Here is a 17,685-nt window from a genome sequence, read left to right as displayed (position 1 = left end):
TATTGCTTACCATCTAAGGTTTGCAAAAGATCATGTGGACAGACCAGGATACTGGAAGAATGTTTTGTGGGCGGATGAAACCAAACTAGAACTTTTTGGCTTAAATGAGAAGAGTCAGCTTTCCATCACTGATTTAACATGGTTTTCTGAGCTGCATCGGAGAATTGTAATGGAATATGTCAAGACATCTGTTCATGAGGTGAATCTCAAGAGACGTTGGGTCATGCAGCAAGACGGCAATCCTAAACACAGGGTTTTCCACCAAATGCTGTTTAAATAAGAATAAAGTAAATGTTCTGGGATGGCAAAGTCAAAGGCTTGATCCTAACCCTATTGAAATGTTGTAGAAAGACTTAAAGCAAGGAGTTCACATGAGGAAATCCCCAATCACTTCGGAGTTGAAGGTGATCTGTATGGAGGAATGTGCTAAAAATCGTTGGTTGATCTGCAAGACTAATCACGGTTACGTCAAATTTTTTGCTGCAGTTATTGTTGCACAAGGGGGTTCTTTTGCCACTTGCAGTAGATAATATATTAAGTACAATTTTTCCATTAAATACATGAACAAAAAAAAAAAATCCATCACACTTGAAACTAGGTTTTCTCTATCTACTTTTAGATCAAGCAATGCTTTATGTCACATTTAGGCAGAACTATGGAAAATGTATTGTGTCCACAGGTACATTTACAGACACAGACAGGGAGATGAAAAGCTTTTGCTTGAATTTGAGGTCTATAAAGGTGTATGTGGTGTTTTGTAAGATGAATGAATGTAAAGTAATGGTGTATCAAAACAGGTGATAAATTTAGTATAGCTGATGTAGGGCATGGTTTAAATCAACCACAAAACTGATTGCTCGTCTTTCTGCGAGGACAAAAAAAAAAAAAAATTAATTTAAATTAAAAAAAAAAGTCGAGCACAATAAAGGAGGCACTGTTGAAAGGGAAAAGTATGTCCCAAATCAATTTTTGTACCATTTATTAGTAAATCTGACACAATGCCAAAATACAAGTTTATACCCACTTATTCTTGACAGTCTTTGCAATAGATTGTAAAGCAAACAACATTCTATTACAGTTAGTAGACCTAAGAGGGAATCCAAGGTTTTCTTGGGAATTCTCTTCAAATATGCTTTAAAAAAAACATTCAATTGACTTAATTTTCACTTTCTTTCTTTTTTTATTTATTTATTATGGACAAATACTTTTCTGATGCACACATTCTTTAATAAATCACCATACTTAACCAATTCAGAGAACATCAGCAATAAAGACTATGCTACTATCCAGGGGTGCTTCTCATCAAGAAACCTACCGGTAAGTCTATTTACTGTTGGTCACGGCCTTTGAGTTTAGTTTGGCCTTTAGTTTTCTTAGGAAAGAAAATGACAAAGATAAAGGAAAAGTCCAGCATGCAGGATATTAGAAGAGTTCAGCTGAAGTGCTTTGTTGCTGAGCTATTCAAAGGAGTAAACTGATTGAATATGATTTATATTTCATTACATCATTTTTTGAGGTCCGAAAAGAGCAACCGTGCAATTCCTGGATCCGTACAGGCAAGGGTGGGAGGACAGAAAGCGAACAAAACAAAACAAAACAATACAAATAAGGTGATTCTGTTTTTTGCATTTTGAAATGGGAATCATAACATCATTTGAGGCCAATTGTAATCCATGGCAAACCTACATTAATCCAAAGTCTGTGGTCTTCACAATCCGCATCCTGCTGTAGCCCAGGGAAGGGCTTGCAGAGTGGAGGGGACTGGGATTACATAAATAATGAAGAAAAACAAAAAAAAAACTGTCTGACAATCTGCATTATAAAACAGGTTTTGGAAAAACTGGCAGATCCAACATGTGTGACAAACAGAAATATAGAAATAAATTGGTTGCTTTTGCTTGAAGGTAGACACCAATGAGATTCTAATATATTTGGAGATATATAAAATATATTTTTGGCCACAATAAAACACATCCTTGGGTTTTCTAATCCCAAAATTATTGAATTCACAACTCAATAAATGTTGAACAGAGGTAGCTAATTTAAGAAGCATTTAACAAAGATCATATCTATTAACTAATAACTAAAAATGTGTTTTTTTTTCCTTTTTACAAATTTAACCTACTGAATGATATGAATATATAAGATCGATAATATGAACTTGCAAACTATCAAAAATGCTACTCTTGCTATGCATATTGAGCATCTATCATGATGTAAAAATTCACAAATCTCAACTCCAATGAGATGGAAGATAAATGTACAAAATGGTGATGCTTTTAATCTAATTTCCATTGTCCAATTATTAGTTTATCACATTAAATAGGAAATCTCAACAAGGTAGCATTGGTAGACCTCAACCCAGACTTCAGTTTTGTTTGAGGCAGTTGCTCTTAATTTCTTCCACTTGCTAAAAAAGTAAATCATAACTGCAATGTGGAATTTCCCTACATTAAAAATGTCTTTAATTATTATTCAACACTTTGGGAGATATGAGTCTGCGGAGCTAAGGGGTATTTTTTCATCCAATCCCAGATCAATACCGGAAGATGGGAAACAATATTTTCATACGCCTTAAGCAAACTTCTCACCCATGCTATCTCGATTCAGAGTTCTGAGAAAAGACTTTTCATTTGCCCCGTCCACACGTGAATATAAACGCTCAAAAACAGACCTTTCCACGCATTTGAGCCAAACATCCGCACATGTGCTTTCAGTCCTTAAAACCAGATACTTTCAAAAACATCTTCTATGTGGTAAGATCTCAAACACTGTTTTCACCTTTACTTGTGGATAAGAAAAACATGCTTTTTGGCAGCCCTAGCTTTTTTTTTGGATGTGAAATGTGTTGTTTTTGCTTGTGGCATCAGATGCTGCGCTACAAGCTCTTCTTTTAAATTCAGGCAGCTCAAGAACTGCCACCACCTCGGACGGCATAGAGAACTGTGATATTTAACAAAAGAGCAATTATATTAATGCCATTTGCAATGCACGATGTGGCCAAACGTGCGGTATGTTATGTACAGCATTTTCTGTTTTAAGAGAATTTATAGAGGTTTAGAAAAAAATATTGAATGATCATTTATTTTACATATAGTACGGAAAATAGGCTCATATGCTTACCAGAGATATAAAATATAATATAATATGAGATATGTTTACATATCTCTGGTAAACATCTGAGGAACAGCGAAAATAAGTTTTCTGTACTATATATAAAATAAAGTCTTTATTTTTGGAGAACTTTAGGTGTGCAGATTTTTTTCAAAAATTCTATTCAGTCCACTTTTTCGATCCAGCACCCGTCACTAACTGGGCGGCGGAGGTGCGTGTTTTATCCTTTTTCTAGCTGTTTTAAGAGAATTTAGCATGCTGGCGTGGATGTGATTTTTTGGGGGGAACCTATGGATTTGTGTTCATTTTGTGAATGAAGATGTTTAGCAGAATACTGACATTCTAGACACTGAAATGGGCATGGTCTGGAATTTTAGGTTCTTACTAAATTAAGCTCAGAATAAGGACCAGGCCAATTACAACTTTCCATTACTTAGTCTTAAAAAAAATTCTCTCTCAGTCATATAAAACTATAGCAGCAAAAATTGTTCTGAGCTCTTCAACAGACAGTTCACAATTACAAAAATATGCCATCAATTGAAAAATATACATTTTTTGTTGGAGAATCTCAGCTATCTTTTTTTAAATCTTACAGTAGTTTTACGGATTATCTCAAGACATTTGACTATTTATTTTTTTTAAAATAGTCGTGAGTATTACTTCTGTGGCCCCCACGAAATGCCAAAACACCTCCCCGTGGCTAAGCTGCTGGTGGCTGGTGACAACTATTAAAAAACAACATTAAAAAATAGATACAAAATTCCAAATATAAAAGAGTCTTAAGTCACTTTCAACAAATATGCAAAGAAAGAGCTCTTACTGTTTTGATGCCCAGATTTCAGCATTTTGCTCATTTCCAGTTTAGATTCTTACAACGGAATGGGACAATACTGAGAGGGTGGAGGTTTCTCGTCAATCTCTAAGCAGCAAAAAGTGAAAACAGAAGTTCTAAGCTATAAGGTCCCTGCCTAGGAAGACAAAACCTTCAAAACACTTCTTCTTGCAACAACATGTACTGTAGTCCACTGACAACAGTATCAGTCCATGATGTCATCTTTACGAATGGAAAAAAGAGAACGAATCTACTCTCATGTAAGACATTGATCAGAACAATTCGCCTTAGCGGTTTGTGGTATAAAAGAAGAAACCATTAAATTTGAGACTGAAAAAATTAGTAATCTGGCAATTGTGGATGTTAGCTGGCCAATGTGTTATACTCGAAATGTTCCATTCACAAAACCATGGAGAAAAAAATAACACTAAACCCAGATAAACCTTTATATTGTATAAAAAAAATAAAAAAAAAAACTTGACTTTCATTTAGAGGCAGAAAGTCTTTTTCAGACCATTAAAAATGAATAAAATTGAGATTTTAACCTTACATTCGTTTATACAGTATGAAATCCTTGGCTAATGGCCCATGCTATCGTGGATCCATTAAAAAAAGTGATCGGGAATGACTATGACATTGTTCAGTTTCAAAAAAAAACAAACAAAAAAAAAAAACAACAAGTGTTGGTTTGAGGTTAAGAGTCTTATATCAAAGCCCTTCTCTTTCAAAACTGTTGTACAGATAAGTATATAAATGACCATAGTCAGTCTTTAGCTTTATACGGTGATGTTTTTTTTTCAGTTGAAAAATCTCATTTCCTGAGATGTTGTTCTGGTATTTTCCCCTACAGCAATCTGTTTGTTTTAGGTTTCCTTCTTGCGATACATTTTTTTTTCTTGTGTTCCATCAGTAGTTCCGGATGCTGAAGAAGCCCACGCTGGTTGGTGACTCCTTGACTGTGACGGTAACTAAGTTTGCGGTTACGTCTGTGACAAACACATGTTCTATCACGCTGCGGGTGGGCTTCCAGTCTTGACTCTGGACCATCATGGGATGGCTGTGAGTGGCGTAGGACGAGTCCTGATCGGATTCCGAGCTACTCTCCTCTTCCCCTGTGCTCATCTCGGCCATTTTAGCTTTCTTGCCGTCTCTGGATGCAGATCTCTCCTGTTGGCTCTGGACTTCTGAGGAGGATTTCTGAGCACTCCTCTTCTCCAGCCTGCCTTGGGCTCTGAATGTCTGGGTTTCCGCGATCTCTTTGATTGTGACGGATGAAGGCTGGTTCTTGGCTTGCAGCCCTCCTGAGGTAGTTGGACAGTGAGCGGGTTTATACTTCTGGTTCTGGCTGGCTGATTTCCGTGCCAAATTTGGATTTCTTTGACCTAACAAAGAGGGAGATTCGTGTCCTAGTGCACTGTTAGTCTGCACAACTTTGCCGTGAAGGTTGAGCAGCTGACGGCCGGGACCTTGACTGGTGGAGGGTATTTTCGATGACAAAGAAGCCACCAGTTTAGCATTGGGTACCTTCTCCAAAGTGGACAAAGAAGCCTGGAGTTTCTTTTGCCCATTGGTTAAGCTCAGTGTGTGCGGAGTCATCTGGTGAACGGGATGCTTGAATGTTTTTAAGTTCAACGGTGCCACCCCTTTTGATTTACATGCGACTGATTTAAAATCCAGAATCGTCCCACGGCTCATACCAGAGATTGACAGTTTAGCCTCCGTTGCATTCCTGGTCTGGATGGATTTGTTCAGAGAGACGGGGGAAGGCTGGACTGATCTGCCAGATCCTGCAGAGCTCATGGAATTCTTTATAGCCCCTCCCTGGGAGAGCAAGACCTTGTTCTGGCCGCTCGCTGCATCTCGTACTGAGCCTTGGTAAAGACCCTTGACATCGAAGCTCCCTGGATGAACAGGCTTCTTTATCGTTCCTTGGAGATCGGACTCTTTGGACGTCTTGAGGATTTTACGAGAGCCCTTACTCTGCGGAAATTCCCCGACTTCGGTTGGAAGAGGTTTTCGACCGCGTTTCTTTTGAGGCTCTGGTTTTGCCATAACAATCTGCGCTTTCTTCTGAGGGACGGGGTGGAGGTCTCGCGTTCGGTTACTCGAGTGGTCCTGTTTTGATTGGCCATCCTCCTCCTCATCATCATCATCGTCATCATCATCTGAAGAGGAGGATGAGGAAGAACATGAGGTGGAGGAATCTGAGGATGAGGATGATGAGCTAGATGAGGAGCTGCTTGACTTCTGGGCTTCTGGCACAATTTCCTAAAGTAACAATACAAATGAATGGTGAGTACAGGGAGGAAGAACGCAACGGATGAAAGCAGCCCTAAACTTACAAGGATTTTCCGTGGTCGTCCTCTTGGCCTCTTCCCTCTCTTCTTTATCTGAAGTTCCTTTTCTTGTTCTCTGCAATAATATATGAATCCATGAGTGGCTCCAGTCACAACAAAGTGTCTTCAGTCTATTGGTTTTATTTGAACTGAAATACGTTGGCGTGATTTTAAACCTGAATTAGAGGGAAAACATTCTACTATTTGAGTATAACTAAGATGAGGCACACAGCACAGAGCTACTTCCACAACTCAACCCCAACCACTGAATGATCAAGATCAGTCATTTTAAATGTCAGATGCTGCCCTCCCTTGGGTCTTGAGGTGACGGTAAATGGAAAACAGTGACACAATTTAAAAATATATATATAAAAATGTATATAGTTGAAGCTTTCACGGCATGTCAATTTTTTCATGTTACAACCTTACTCCCAAATTATACCCCAAAATAATCTACACACAATACCCAATAATGGCATGACTTTTTTTTTTTAATGTTTGCAAAATTCTTAAAAAAAAAAAAAAAAAAGATATTGCATGATATTACACAAGAGTTGCAGCCATTAGTCAATACTTTGTTGATGCACCTTTGACAGGTTTCTCCAAACATGACACCTGGGATTCATGCAAAAGAGTTCGATATTTATCTCATCAGACCAAAAAATTTTGTTCCTCATGGCCTGAAAGTCCTTCAGGTGCCAACTGACAAACTCCAAGCCACTGCCTTGTGCCTTTTACTGAGGAGAGGCTTCTGAATGGCCACTCGACAACACGGGCTGGACTGGTGGATTGCTGCCGAGATGGTCATCCTTCTTGAAGGTTCTTCTCTCTCCACAGAGGAACACTTGTGGTCTGACAAAGAGACCATTAGCTTCTTGGTCATCTACCTGACTAAGGCCGTTCTTCCAGGATCAATCAGTTTATCTGGTGGATTTGTATAATTAAAGACTGATAGTTCAGGTATGCTCTTTTCATTGAGACATACAGTTGTGTTAGAAATAATAGCAGTGCATGTCACTAATCAGACCAGGGAGAATTTACATTTCTCATAGCAAATGATTTATTAGAAGGTGTAGTAAAGTACTAGAAACCCATGACCTAACAGTCAAATATATATGATATGCACACTGGTGTCTGGTTAATTGAGTGATTAATTGAAAGAGGCCTGTTCAAAATAATATCAGAGTGGAGTTGAATTAATGAGGTAATTCATTCTGTTAGAAAAGTTTTGAAACAGACTCTTATTCATGGGCAAAGGCAACAAATGTTGCACATACAGGTACTGGTTATAGTTATATTTCGCTCTGAAAATCCGAGTAAACCAATTTGTTTGGGTCATTTTTCAGAAGAACAGGACAGATTAATTAAAAAAAATGAACGGGGAAACAAATAGAACTTTGGAAAATGATAGACTGTTCTGCAAAAAAAACGGTGCAAACTGTAGCCCCAGAATGAAAATAAGAAGCCTATAATACAGAGTTTTAAACCAGTGATGAGACCAGCGATGCTGTACATTGATGAAAAGACAACTGACTGTTATTGGAGCTGCCAAGCAGGAGGTCTCGAGGAAGACCAAAGAGAAGATTTATGGACATAGTGAGAGAAGATATGAAGGTAGCTGGTGTGAGAGAGGAAGATACAGAGAATAGGGTTAGATGGAGAAAGTTGATTCGCTATGTCGATCCTTGAAGGGAAAAGCCGAAAGGAGAAGAATATGTACATACATATATAAACCAATTAGAAGAAGTCTGTACAGCAAAAAAATAATAAAGGAATACATAGGATGAATAACAGTATACTGCTATAAACAGAATAGCATTTTATTTAAACTCAGTTTACAACTATGTGATGAAAGAATGACGCTGCAAATGGTAAATTGCACCTCGATGAAAACGTTACATTGTACATTGCCAATGAGATGTTCTACTGTGTACTGAAATGTGAACCTGTGTTCTCCTGACAAAGGATGGTTGTTGCAGTCTAACAGCAGCAGGGATGAATGAACAGTGATACCTTTTCTTCAGGTACTATGACGTTTCAGTCGGTCCCATAGGGATCTGCTATTGGGGTCTTGCAGAGGGTTGGCCAGATTGTCCATCAGAGATGACGGCGTGGATATCATTCTCCATGCCCCAACTTTCTCCACTGGGTCAAGCGGCATCCGATGACTGAGCTAGCCTTCTTTTTACATTCTGTCCACCCTCTTTCTCTCTTATCCAAACATGCCACTTCCCCGGCGGACCACTCAAGAAAAGATGGCTGATGCCACCACAGTCATTGAAGGTCTGAGGGAGTCTCCTGTGCCCCAAAATACCTTAGTCTCTAAACAGGTCGAGTAAAGTCTGACCCTTCCTGGCTTTGCCATGGTAGAAGCGCTTGAGTGTTCTAGTGATTCCAAGAGTGATGCCATCGGGAGTTTCAAACTCCTGGTGAAGTCATCCCAGCAGGTAAGATCAAGGATGAGGTTCCAGACCAAACGCAACAAACAGCAAGACCCCAACAGCAGTCCAAATCAATAAGGACAATACAAGACCTCTTTTGTCTCCGGGAGAGGAGGAGGGACGACCCTCGCAGGCAACAGAAGACCACTGGCCACCCTCCCAAATTCTATGACCGATTCCGACAAGGAAACAATTGGTTTACCCCGAAAGAGTAGCCAGAATTGGTTCGATGAAAATGATGAGGCCATCACTTGTCGCTAAACGGTGGACATGCTTCGCCCTCTGCTTACTATCTGAACGTGGATAATAGATGGAAACACCAACATGTATAGGCAGAATTCCAAATCCACAAAGCTCAGAACATCAGGTTACCAAGTAAATCAAAAGGAGATCAAACAACGCGCTGACCAACGCAACCTGCGCTGCTTCTATGTCACAGGTAGATCTTTGGCCGAACAAGTTCGCAGGTGGTCGGCCAAAAAGATGCTGAAAGCTCTGCTTCCATCACTGATATTGAGTGGATCCTTGGAGGTATAATTTCGAAAGCCTACACAATTATCATTTGTGCTCCGCAGACAATCTTCTCTGTATGACCCAGCAGTACCTCTTCTACCATCCAATGTCCCTGCCACCTCCATTCCCAGAATTCAACAAGGCAATCAACTGCTCAAAGCTCCAGAACCACATAACTTCCAAATCAAAATCTTCATTCAATTTGGCCCTGAGAAGAAAAAATAACCTGATGCTCCTCATCCTCAAGATCTGGAAAACCAAGATCCTCCTGAGCAACTTCCGTGACGCAAACATCATTAGTGTCTTCAAAAAAGAGGGACCAAGAAAACTCCAGCATATAGTTTCTCACTACTGAGAATTGCATGCAACATCTTTGCTTGCATTCTCTCCCAGCACCTCCTCATCTTTGCAGGAGATATTTTCCCTGAGTCCCCATGTGGCTTCAGATCTTCACGACAGACAATAGACATGATTTTGTGTGTCCGCCAACTCCAGAAGAGTCAGCAACAAAAACAACCAGTAACGTTCAAATACTTGGATCTCCTAAACACCTACAATAAACTTTCCTGATCTGCAATGTGGGCGGTCCTCGCCGGGTTTGGCCGCCCACTTGACTTCATATCTCTAATCCATTCCATCCATGATCACATAGATAGAAAAGTACTTTACTTCCAAAAATTCAAGTAATTTACTTAAATACTTGAATTCATTATATTATCTCAAGGAGCCAATTCATTAAATCAATTTTGGGGCTCCAATTCAAAATATTTTGGGGGTTACATTAGGTTTATGAAATGGGATTTTTTTGTTTTTGCCTATCAATAATGTACAATAAACTAATTACAAGTATGATATTTTCAAAATAAAAATTAAAGAGGACTAATTGATTGGAAATCATCATTACAAGATAGAAATCTGAACCACAAATATCAATTTCTAAGCAATACTGTAACTTTTTTCAACTCGCAATTTCACATGATGTTTGCAGATGACATTGTGATCTGTAGTGAGAGCAAAGAACAGGTTGAGGGAAATCTAGAGGTGGAGGTATGCTCTGGAAAGGAGAGGAATGAAAGTTAGCCGCAGCAAGACAGAGTATATGTGTGTGAATGAGAGGAACTTGGGTGGAACGGTGAGGCTACAGGGAGTGGAGATCAAAAAGTTGGAGTATTTCAGGTACTTAGGGTCAACCGTCCAGAGCAACGGAAAGTGTGGAAAAGAGGTGAAGAGACGGGTTCAAAGAGGTTGGAATGGGTGGAGAAAAATATCAGGGGTACAAAGAGATAGAAGACTATCAGACAGTATGAAAGGAAAGGTGTACAAGACAGTGGTGAGACCAGCGATGCTGTATAGACTAGAAGCTGTTCCAATGACAAAAAGGCAGGAGGCAGAGCTGGAGGTTGCAGAGATGAAGATGCTATGGTTCTCTTTGGGAGTGACCAGGATGGACAGGATCAGGAGTGAGTCTGTCAGAGGAACAGCACATGCTAGATGTCTTGGAGAGAAGGTCAGAGAAGCCAGACTGAGATGGTTCGGTCATGTACAGAGGAGGGATAGAGAATATATTGGTAGACAGATGCTGGAATTGGAGCTGCCAGGCAAGAGGAGACCAAGGAGAAGTTTTATGGACGTAGCAAGAGAGGATATGAAGGTAGCTGGTGTGAGAGAGGAGGATACAGAGAATAGGGTTAGATGGAGAAGGTTGATTCGCTGTGGCGACCCCTGAAGGGAAAAGCCAAAAGAAGGAGAAGATGATCCTTTGGTTGATTGCAATTTAGTATGAAATCTGTCATCAATTATTTAACTAATGCCAACTTATTAATAGATTGTTGCAGTAACTTTGATGGAGGTAAGGACTTTTTTGCAAACACTCTGAGGAGGATTCAGGTTTGAAAACACCTACTGACTGGGATTTGGGTAGCAAAGCAATGTCCAAATCTGCAAGCGTAGACTTACGATCCCATGAATAATATAAAGGCAGGCTACAGACTCATGTTTGAATAAAAACAAACCATGCATTAATTGTTTGTAACCAGATACACTGCAGTCTCCGCTGACATTGGGTGGGATACACCCTGGAGCACTTATCACTAACTAATGCGCCTACATGCTGCCCAAAATATACCACTTAAATAAAAACTGAGAAAACACAAGAGATAAAATAATTGTCCCACTTATTGAAATTATCTCAATTATTAGTTGGCTGTATAAACTTATGTACTGTACTGTAAGGAGAAGGTGCAAGGCAGAAAATCAGAATATGAAAGTCTGACACAAACAAGCTCCCGTCATGTGCTCTAGTATATTTCATAGAAACATAATAATCAAAAGAGAATTCAGGAGAAGAAATCAAGTCCAATTGCCTAGACAAGAGATGACTGACCGTAAACTGGATAATTAAGAATCTCCATAGACACATGAAGAACAATTTATTGACTTGCTTTCAATTTACATCTGTTAAGGTTCTTCTTTTAAAGCTCTGAGAGTAAGCGGACTTGTTATATACAGAAGATACTGCTCAGACTTGATGCAAGACAGCTAAAAATATTACTTTTTAAAATAATCTTAAATAACAGTCCAAGAGCCTTTAAGCACAAACCATATCTACAGTTTATTGTATGAATTTTGCATTTTTGAAATGAAAATGTTGAATTTTGTCACAGAATTTGCCACTTGTTTGTGCGTGGTGTTTAATGAAAACCCTTACTTTTTGTTGAAGGCAGCCAACAGTCTTGGGTCAAGGATGTTTTCTTGTGGCTCCCAGCTGTTGTGTCTGAAATAAATCAACATGTAGTGTTCGCTATGTGATGATAACATGCATATCCACACACACACACGCACATGCACACACGCACACTAAAAAGTTCAAGTATTCACCCCCACTTGGCATTGGATATTTTACCTTTTTCTTGCTTCTAGAAATGAAATCATGGTCAATATAATTGGGCTTTTGGACAAGAATGTGCAAATCAAGCTTCTCCCATGTCAAAGCAGGCTTTTACAAACTACGGCCAATGAATCAAAAATATAAAGTGTAAAGTAGTAGTTGTAGTTGTTGCATAAATATCCACTCCTTCAAAGTGACAGACCCAATTCAACAGAGGTCCAGCTAGTTACTACTATCTTTTGTACTTAGCTCTTACTGGGCATCCCATTTATTATTTTGTAAAAAAAAAAATCTGTTTATATTTTAAATATTACAGAGGTTTGGGATTTTTTCTGAGAATTTTTTTTTTTAAAAAGCTAAATTATATTGAACATGATTATAACGAAAAAAGCTTGAGAAATCAAAGGGGTCAATAGTTTTTATAGGTACTGTGTATACACGAAATTTTGCAGTGCAGTACTCTAATGGTAGAGTACTGCAATTATCTTTCCCAAAAGGGTAAAATGGACAATCTTTATAAAAGGAGAGGTCCTTGAAAAGAGGCCAATAAACAAAACTTTTAAATAAACAAATGAATACAAATAACACTTGAGAGTAAGTGCACAATTCACATTTAATTTTCCTGGTGATCCTACAACTCCTACTGCTTTATAGGGACTAACCCTTTCATGATCACCAATAGCCAAATTACATCTGAAAACATTGTTTTGTGCCTTCTACATACACTCTTTTTTTCCCCCCAACAAATGCACTCCTTTCAGAAATGACGCCTTGTAAAAATCTACTGAAGATGCATTTTAACATGAGTAGATCGAAAATAATAGTTCATATGCGATGGTAAAAATGACAAATTTACTACCGTTTAGACAAAACATGAACTCTCAAAAACTTCCCCAAATCTGGTGGTCAGAGAGACAACAGTATAACACAATTTGACTTCTATTTTCTTTAAGTTCTATGTTGCAGTCGTATTCTTTTCTGTGAGGTCGCCAAAGCAAATCATTTGCCTCCACCTTTCTCTTGAAGGACGATGTTTGAATTGTTTTGCACAAAATTTTTGTAAAAAAATTTTTCCTCTAACACATATAGCAACATACACTCACTGGCCACTTTTAGATTCCTTTTTCACTGATTGTTCAATGCTGAAAGCTTTCGCATGATAGGACATCAATGCATGATTTCACGGGAATTTCAAAGTTGTGTGCTTGTTCCTTCCAGACAGTCTGGCCTCAAAAATATCAGAAACTGCTGAGTGGTTATGATTTATACACACAATTATTGTTGTGATTAACAGAGAATAGTCCAATCAATTAATGAAAAAGGAAACAAATGAAGAAGTAAAAATACATACAGGAGGAAACATACAGTGAGTTGTAGTTCTCTGGGCAAAAACACCTTGCTGACGGCACCATCAGAGGAGAATGGCCAGACTGGTTTGAGACGATAGAAAGGCAACAGTAACTCAAATATCCCGTCAACCAGTGTGAGGAAATGTAGGGAATGACCCTTTCCGAACATTGAAACTTGAAGCAAATGCACTACAATGGCAGAAGACAACAATGGTTGCTGTTCTTGTCGGCTAAGAACTGAAACCGAAGCTACAGTTAGCAAGGGCACGACAAAGTTGGTCGCGTTGGAGTAATATTCCCTGTTCTGATGAGCCGCAATTTCTGAAGGTGCCTTAAAACTCTGGACTAAGAATTAGACGAAAAATTATTATTATTATTATAAATAATAAATTATCAATTGATCTTGTCAAATCAAAGTTTAACGATGAAAGTGCTATTTTTTCCCTGATGAAAATAACCCGTTTAAGTAACACACACTTAAAGTGCTATAGTGTAATTATGTGTATTCCAATTTCTACGAATAACAACAAATGAAATCAAACATTTTGGTTCTCTGTGATCAAATCAGGAAACCATGCATTTGTTGTGATCTTTACTTTCATCATTTGTAGTGGTGGAGTTTAAACCTGATAAGCAGTCATCAATGCCCACCCTTCATATAAACACACACACACACACACACACACACACACACACACACACACACACACACACACAAAGGACACAGCTCAGAAAAGTCATGGACGACATCAGTGTGCAATGATAGCAGATTAATGCAAGTTTTTTTTTTTAGTAATATGGATTGAAAAGAAAATTGTGCTGTGGCAAAATTATAATAAAATCTCAACTTTTTGGAAGCTTTTCACAAAAATAGTCATATTCCCAGACTGTAAGGTCTTTCTCGATTTGACAGTAATATTTGTTTGGTAAAAGGTTTTAAGCTTGTTATCAAAGTATGTAAACATTGAAATTTGTGTATCAACAAGTGACAATAATAGAAACAACACATGGCTAATGAGTTAAGACGTCATTCGGCTTGATGCTAACATCTTACATTTCTGACGTAGCGAACAAAAGAAGACATCTATTGAGGTGGGGGAATGTTTTGCTTTGTCGGCTTTCAGTTTCCACAATAGATAAGGGATTCTGTTTAAAATAACTGCTCAATATGAAGTGTTTTTTGGGGGGAATACAGCGGGAATTCGTCGTTAAAGTACGAGCAACAATCGGCATGCTGTTGTTGTTTTCATTGTTTCGGCTGAGCGGCGGCACTTGGACTTACTTAGCCGACCACCCCCTCCACTTCACCAGAAACTCCAACTTTCCCTGGAAGGAGAGCGAGTAAGAACATGTTAGCGGATGTTAAATGGATCACACTCGGGTTGATTTATCAATATTTCTCGATAATAACCTTTCGAAGTCGTTTGTTAAGAATACATTCGGCATCAAAAACCTGCTCTCCCACAGCGCTTAGCTCCTCCATGTCTGGCTTTATCCCAAACCAGAAGCTCGAATTAACCGTTTCACGTCAAGGGAATTGAATGAGTGCGTTTACAACTTCCGGATTGTCTGATTATTAAATTTCAAAATAAAAGTAAAACACAAACTCGAGAATTTGGAACTGTTACGTTTGACCCCTTTTTCCACCATTAAACAACAAGAACGGCAATACTGACGATAATAATAACAACAATAACGATAATAATAATCATAACATGACTAACTTGAAAATGAAGGCTACCTGAGTGTCTCATATAGCTATATTAAGTTGCGCCGCGTCTAACAAGTGATATTATTTTGAAAATATTAACCGGAAGTCTAGTGGTGTTTAGCGTGAACTTGACATGTCCATCGCAGCCGCCATCATCACATCAGACTAAAAACGAGTACTATTTTCAAGAGGAACGGCGATGATGGAAAATAATAATGAGAAAATGCATTTATGAAAAAGAAATTTCGTGCTGTTCGCTATGTTACGACATCTGCCACCTATTTCAAAGTTTTCCAAACAATTAAAAGTTGTAAATTCAGGTTAGCCATCCCTCCAACTTCAGACTTACATCAAACTGGGATGTATTTGAACAATTTCTCACAATTCAATGAGACATTTCTTGTGTTGACTATAAATAGGAAATACCTCATTTAAATAGTTATCAATACACTGCCGAAAAAATATTTACCCAGTTGGATGTTTTAAACATAAACAAAAAAAGAACTCCACTTTTTTTTTTTTTCCTTTTTACCTCTTGTTGTCTTTAAACCATTACTGTGTAGCTTTAAATGTACGCTTGGGGTCAATGTCTTGCTAGAAAGCAAATCTTCTTAATTTAATTATTTGAATATTTGTCTGCAGTCATTGAATTTGAATTAAATTTGAACACAGAGAAATACTGAGATGATCCGGTTTCTTTGGTAGTGGGTTACCTGTATTTAATCTCTAGTATTTCCTGATACACTTGTCTATTCTGATCTCACTGTCTTTCACTTTCAGATTAGAGTGTTTTTTGGAAACATCCCAGTTTTAGTGTTCATCTCTTGCACTTTTCAGACTTCCGCGTCTCCTGTTGGAATCTCCACGATGTCCTTTGCTAGAATGTGCGGCTCTTTTTTTTTTCCCAAAGGAATTTGGGGCCTGCAACCAGACAGTAAAAGCCAGTCTGATGACCACAACTCACTGTTCCTCGTCTCTGCAGGGTTTTCAGAAGTAAAAAACATAAAACCACAGCTCAGGTAGTTTTGTTGTCATGAAGCTTTTTCACCCTGTTTGCAAAAAAACTATGGGAATGTCTTGAATGGTTGTTTATGGATCCCAAGATTCAGTGGGAGTTTTCACTTTCCGGGCCTTGATCTCCTGCATGTTTTGCACATTGATTTCTTACGCTTTTTTTATGCCCAGTTGTTGCTCCTTTTTTGGCTACCAGCTTTTTCATTTTTTTTTTCATTACAACCTTTTTTTTCTCATTACAATTAAAACCGATGCTTGCTAACAATAATACCTCCCTGTTGTCTCAGTCTGAGTCCAGTTAACAAATACACAGATCCAACAGGCGATAATATTTAATATAATATTATACCATTTTTATACTATAATACGATACTAATATTATACTATAATATTAGTCTCGATATGAACCGAGAGCAGATCTTTGGCAAGGATTGCCCACTCGGTGAAGAGACGGTGCTGAAGAATTGTACTGTCGTTCTGTACGCTTAAGGCGTTGTGCTTGAATCTTAATTTTTCTCTTTCTGGTTGCGTTCTATCTCCTGATCCTTGAAGCTATGGAAATATTTTTTCAGGCAAATAAGGCAAGAGTATCAGACTCGCACCCCGCGGGACAATTGTGGCCCTCTGAACAATATTTTGTGGCCCCCTGCCTGAAATCAAATCTTTGTGTTAGTGCGTCCCGTGCATTTTTTCTCACATGCATTTTGGGGGGGGGTTAAAAAAAAACAGGCAAGGAAAAAATGGAAAAGTAACTTTGCAATGTATTTTTGCTTCAAAATTTGAAAACAAAATTATGTTTTGATGAAAAAATATCTAGTGGCATTGTTAAAACGATCTTTTCTTTCCTTATTTCTATAAAAAACACAAAAATGATAGAAGAAAAAAAAAAAGCACAATTAAAAAGATTGATTTAATAACCAGAATAACCACCATTAACCTTGTAAACATTATACCGCGTCTTATACATGCTACCAATCCATTTTCTAATAAATTCTAGAGGCAAATTTTCCCACAGTGACAATATTTTCTCTTTTAACTCAACAATATTTTTAGGGTGTGAGTTCACCAATTCTTTTTAAATATTCATTTTTAATATTCATTTGTCATGTATTTTTTAGAGGAACAGTTCATAACATATAAAGATTTTTATAATTTACCTGTTTACCTCCTTTACAGTAAAACAAAGGAAAAATTATGACTTAGTGTTACTCCCAGGTAATGATTTTACTGGTACCTTTATTTTACCTTGATATCAAATTTGGCCCAAAATGAATTTGACACCTTGGATAAGGACACCTGTCAGGTTGTCAGATACGACATGCAAGCTTATCATTTTTTCGGGATGACAAATGCTGTGATTTTTGTTTTATCCTTTATCCTGATTTGGTAATGTTAAAATGTGTTAGGGCCAATATATCAGCCTGGCGTTCTTTAAACCATTAACATTAAATGCTAATGAACATTTCTTTAATCTATTTTATCTCTAAT

The 17,685-nt window shown here is 38.0% G+C and overlaps 1 protein-coding gene across 2 annotated transcripts; it reads right to left on the bottom strand.

Moving 5' to 3' along the window:
• Nucleotides 1-955: 955 nt before the first annotated feature.
• On the bottom strand, nucleotides 956-14,970 carry cbx2 (chromobox homolog 2 (Drosophila Pc class)). 2 transcript variants are annotated; one of them, XM_086154070.1, is made up of 6 exons: nucleotides 14,884-14,968; nucleotides 14,755-14,798; nucleotides 13,489-13,553; nucleotides 11,944-12,009; nucleotides 6,289-6,358; nucleotides 956-6,214 (listed from the first exon to the last, which is right to left on the bottom strand). In XM_086154070.1, the coding sequence occupies exons 3-6, from the start codon at nucleotides 13,533-13,535 to the stop codon at nucleotides 4,853-4,855; spliced, it is 1,545 nt and encodes a 514-aa protein (XP_086010196.1). In that variant the 5' UTR covers nucleotides 13,536-13,553; nucleotides 14,755-14,798; nucleotides 14,884-14,968; the 3' UTR covers nucleotides 956-4,852. The 2 variants fall into 2 exon arrangements, with proteins under 2 accessions (XP_086010196.1, XP_086010195.1); XM_086154069.1 differs by lacking the exon at nucleotides 13,489-13,553 and having other exon boundaries at nucleotides 14,884-14,970.
• Nucleotides 14,971-17,685: the final 2,715 nt, after the last annotated feature.

Source organism: Fistularia commersonii, chromosome 10 (genome assembly GCF_037954325.1).
Source record: "Fistularia commersonii isolate RoL2024-O1a breed Wild chromosome 10, RoL_Fcom_v1.0, whole genome shotgun sequence".
NCBI lineage: Eukaryota > Metazoa > Chordata > Actinopteri > Syngnathiformes > Fistulariidae > Fistularia > Fistularia commersonii.
This window is presented reverse-complemented; position numbering and strand designations above follow the sequence as displayed.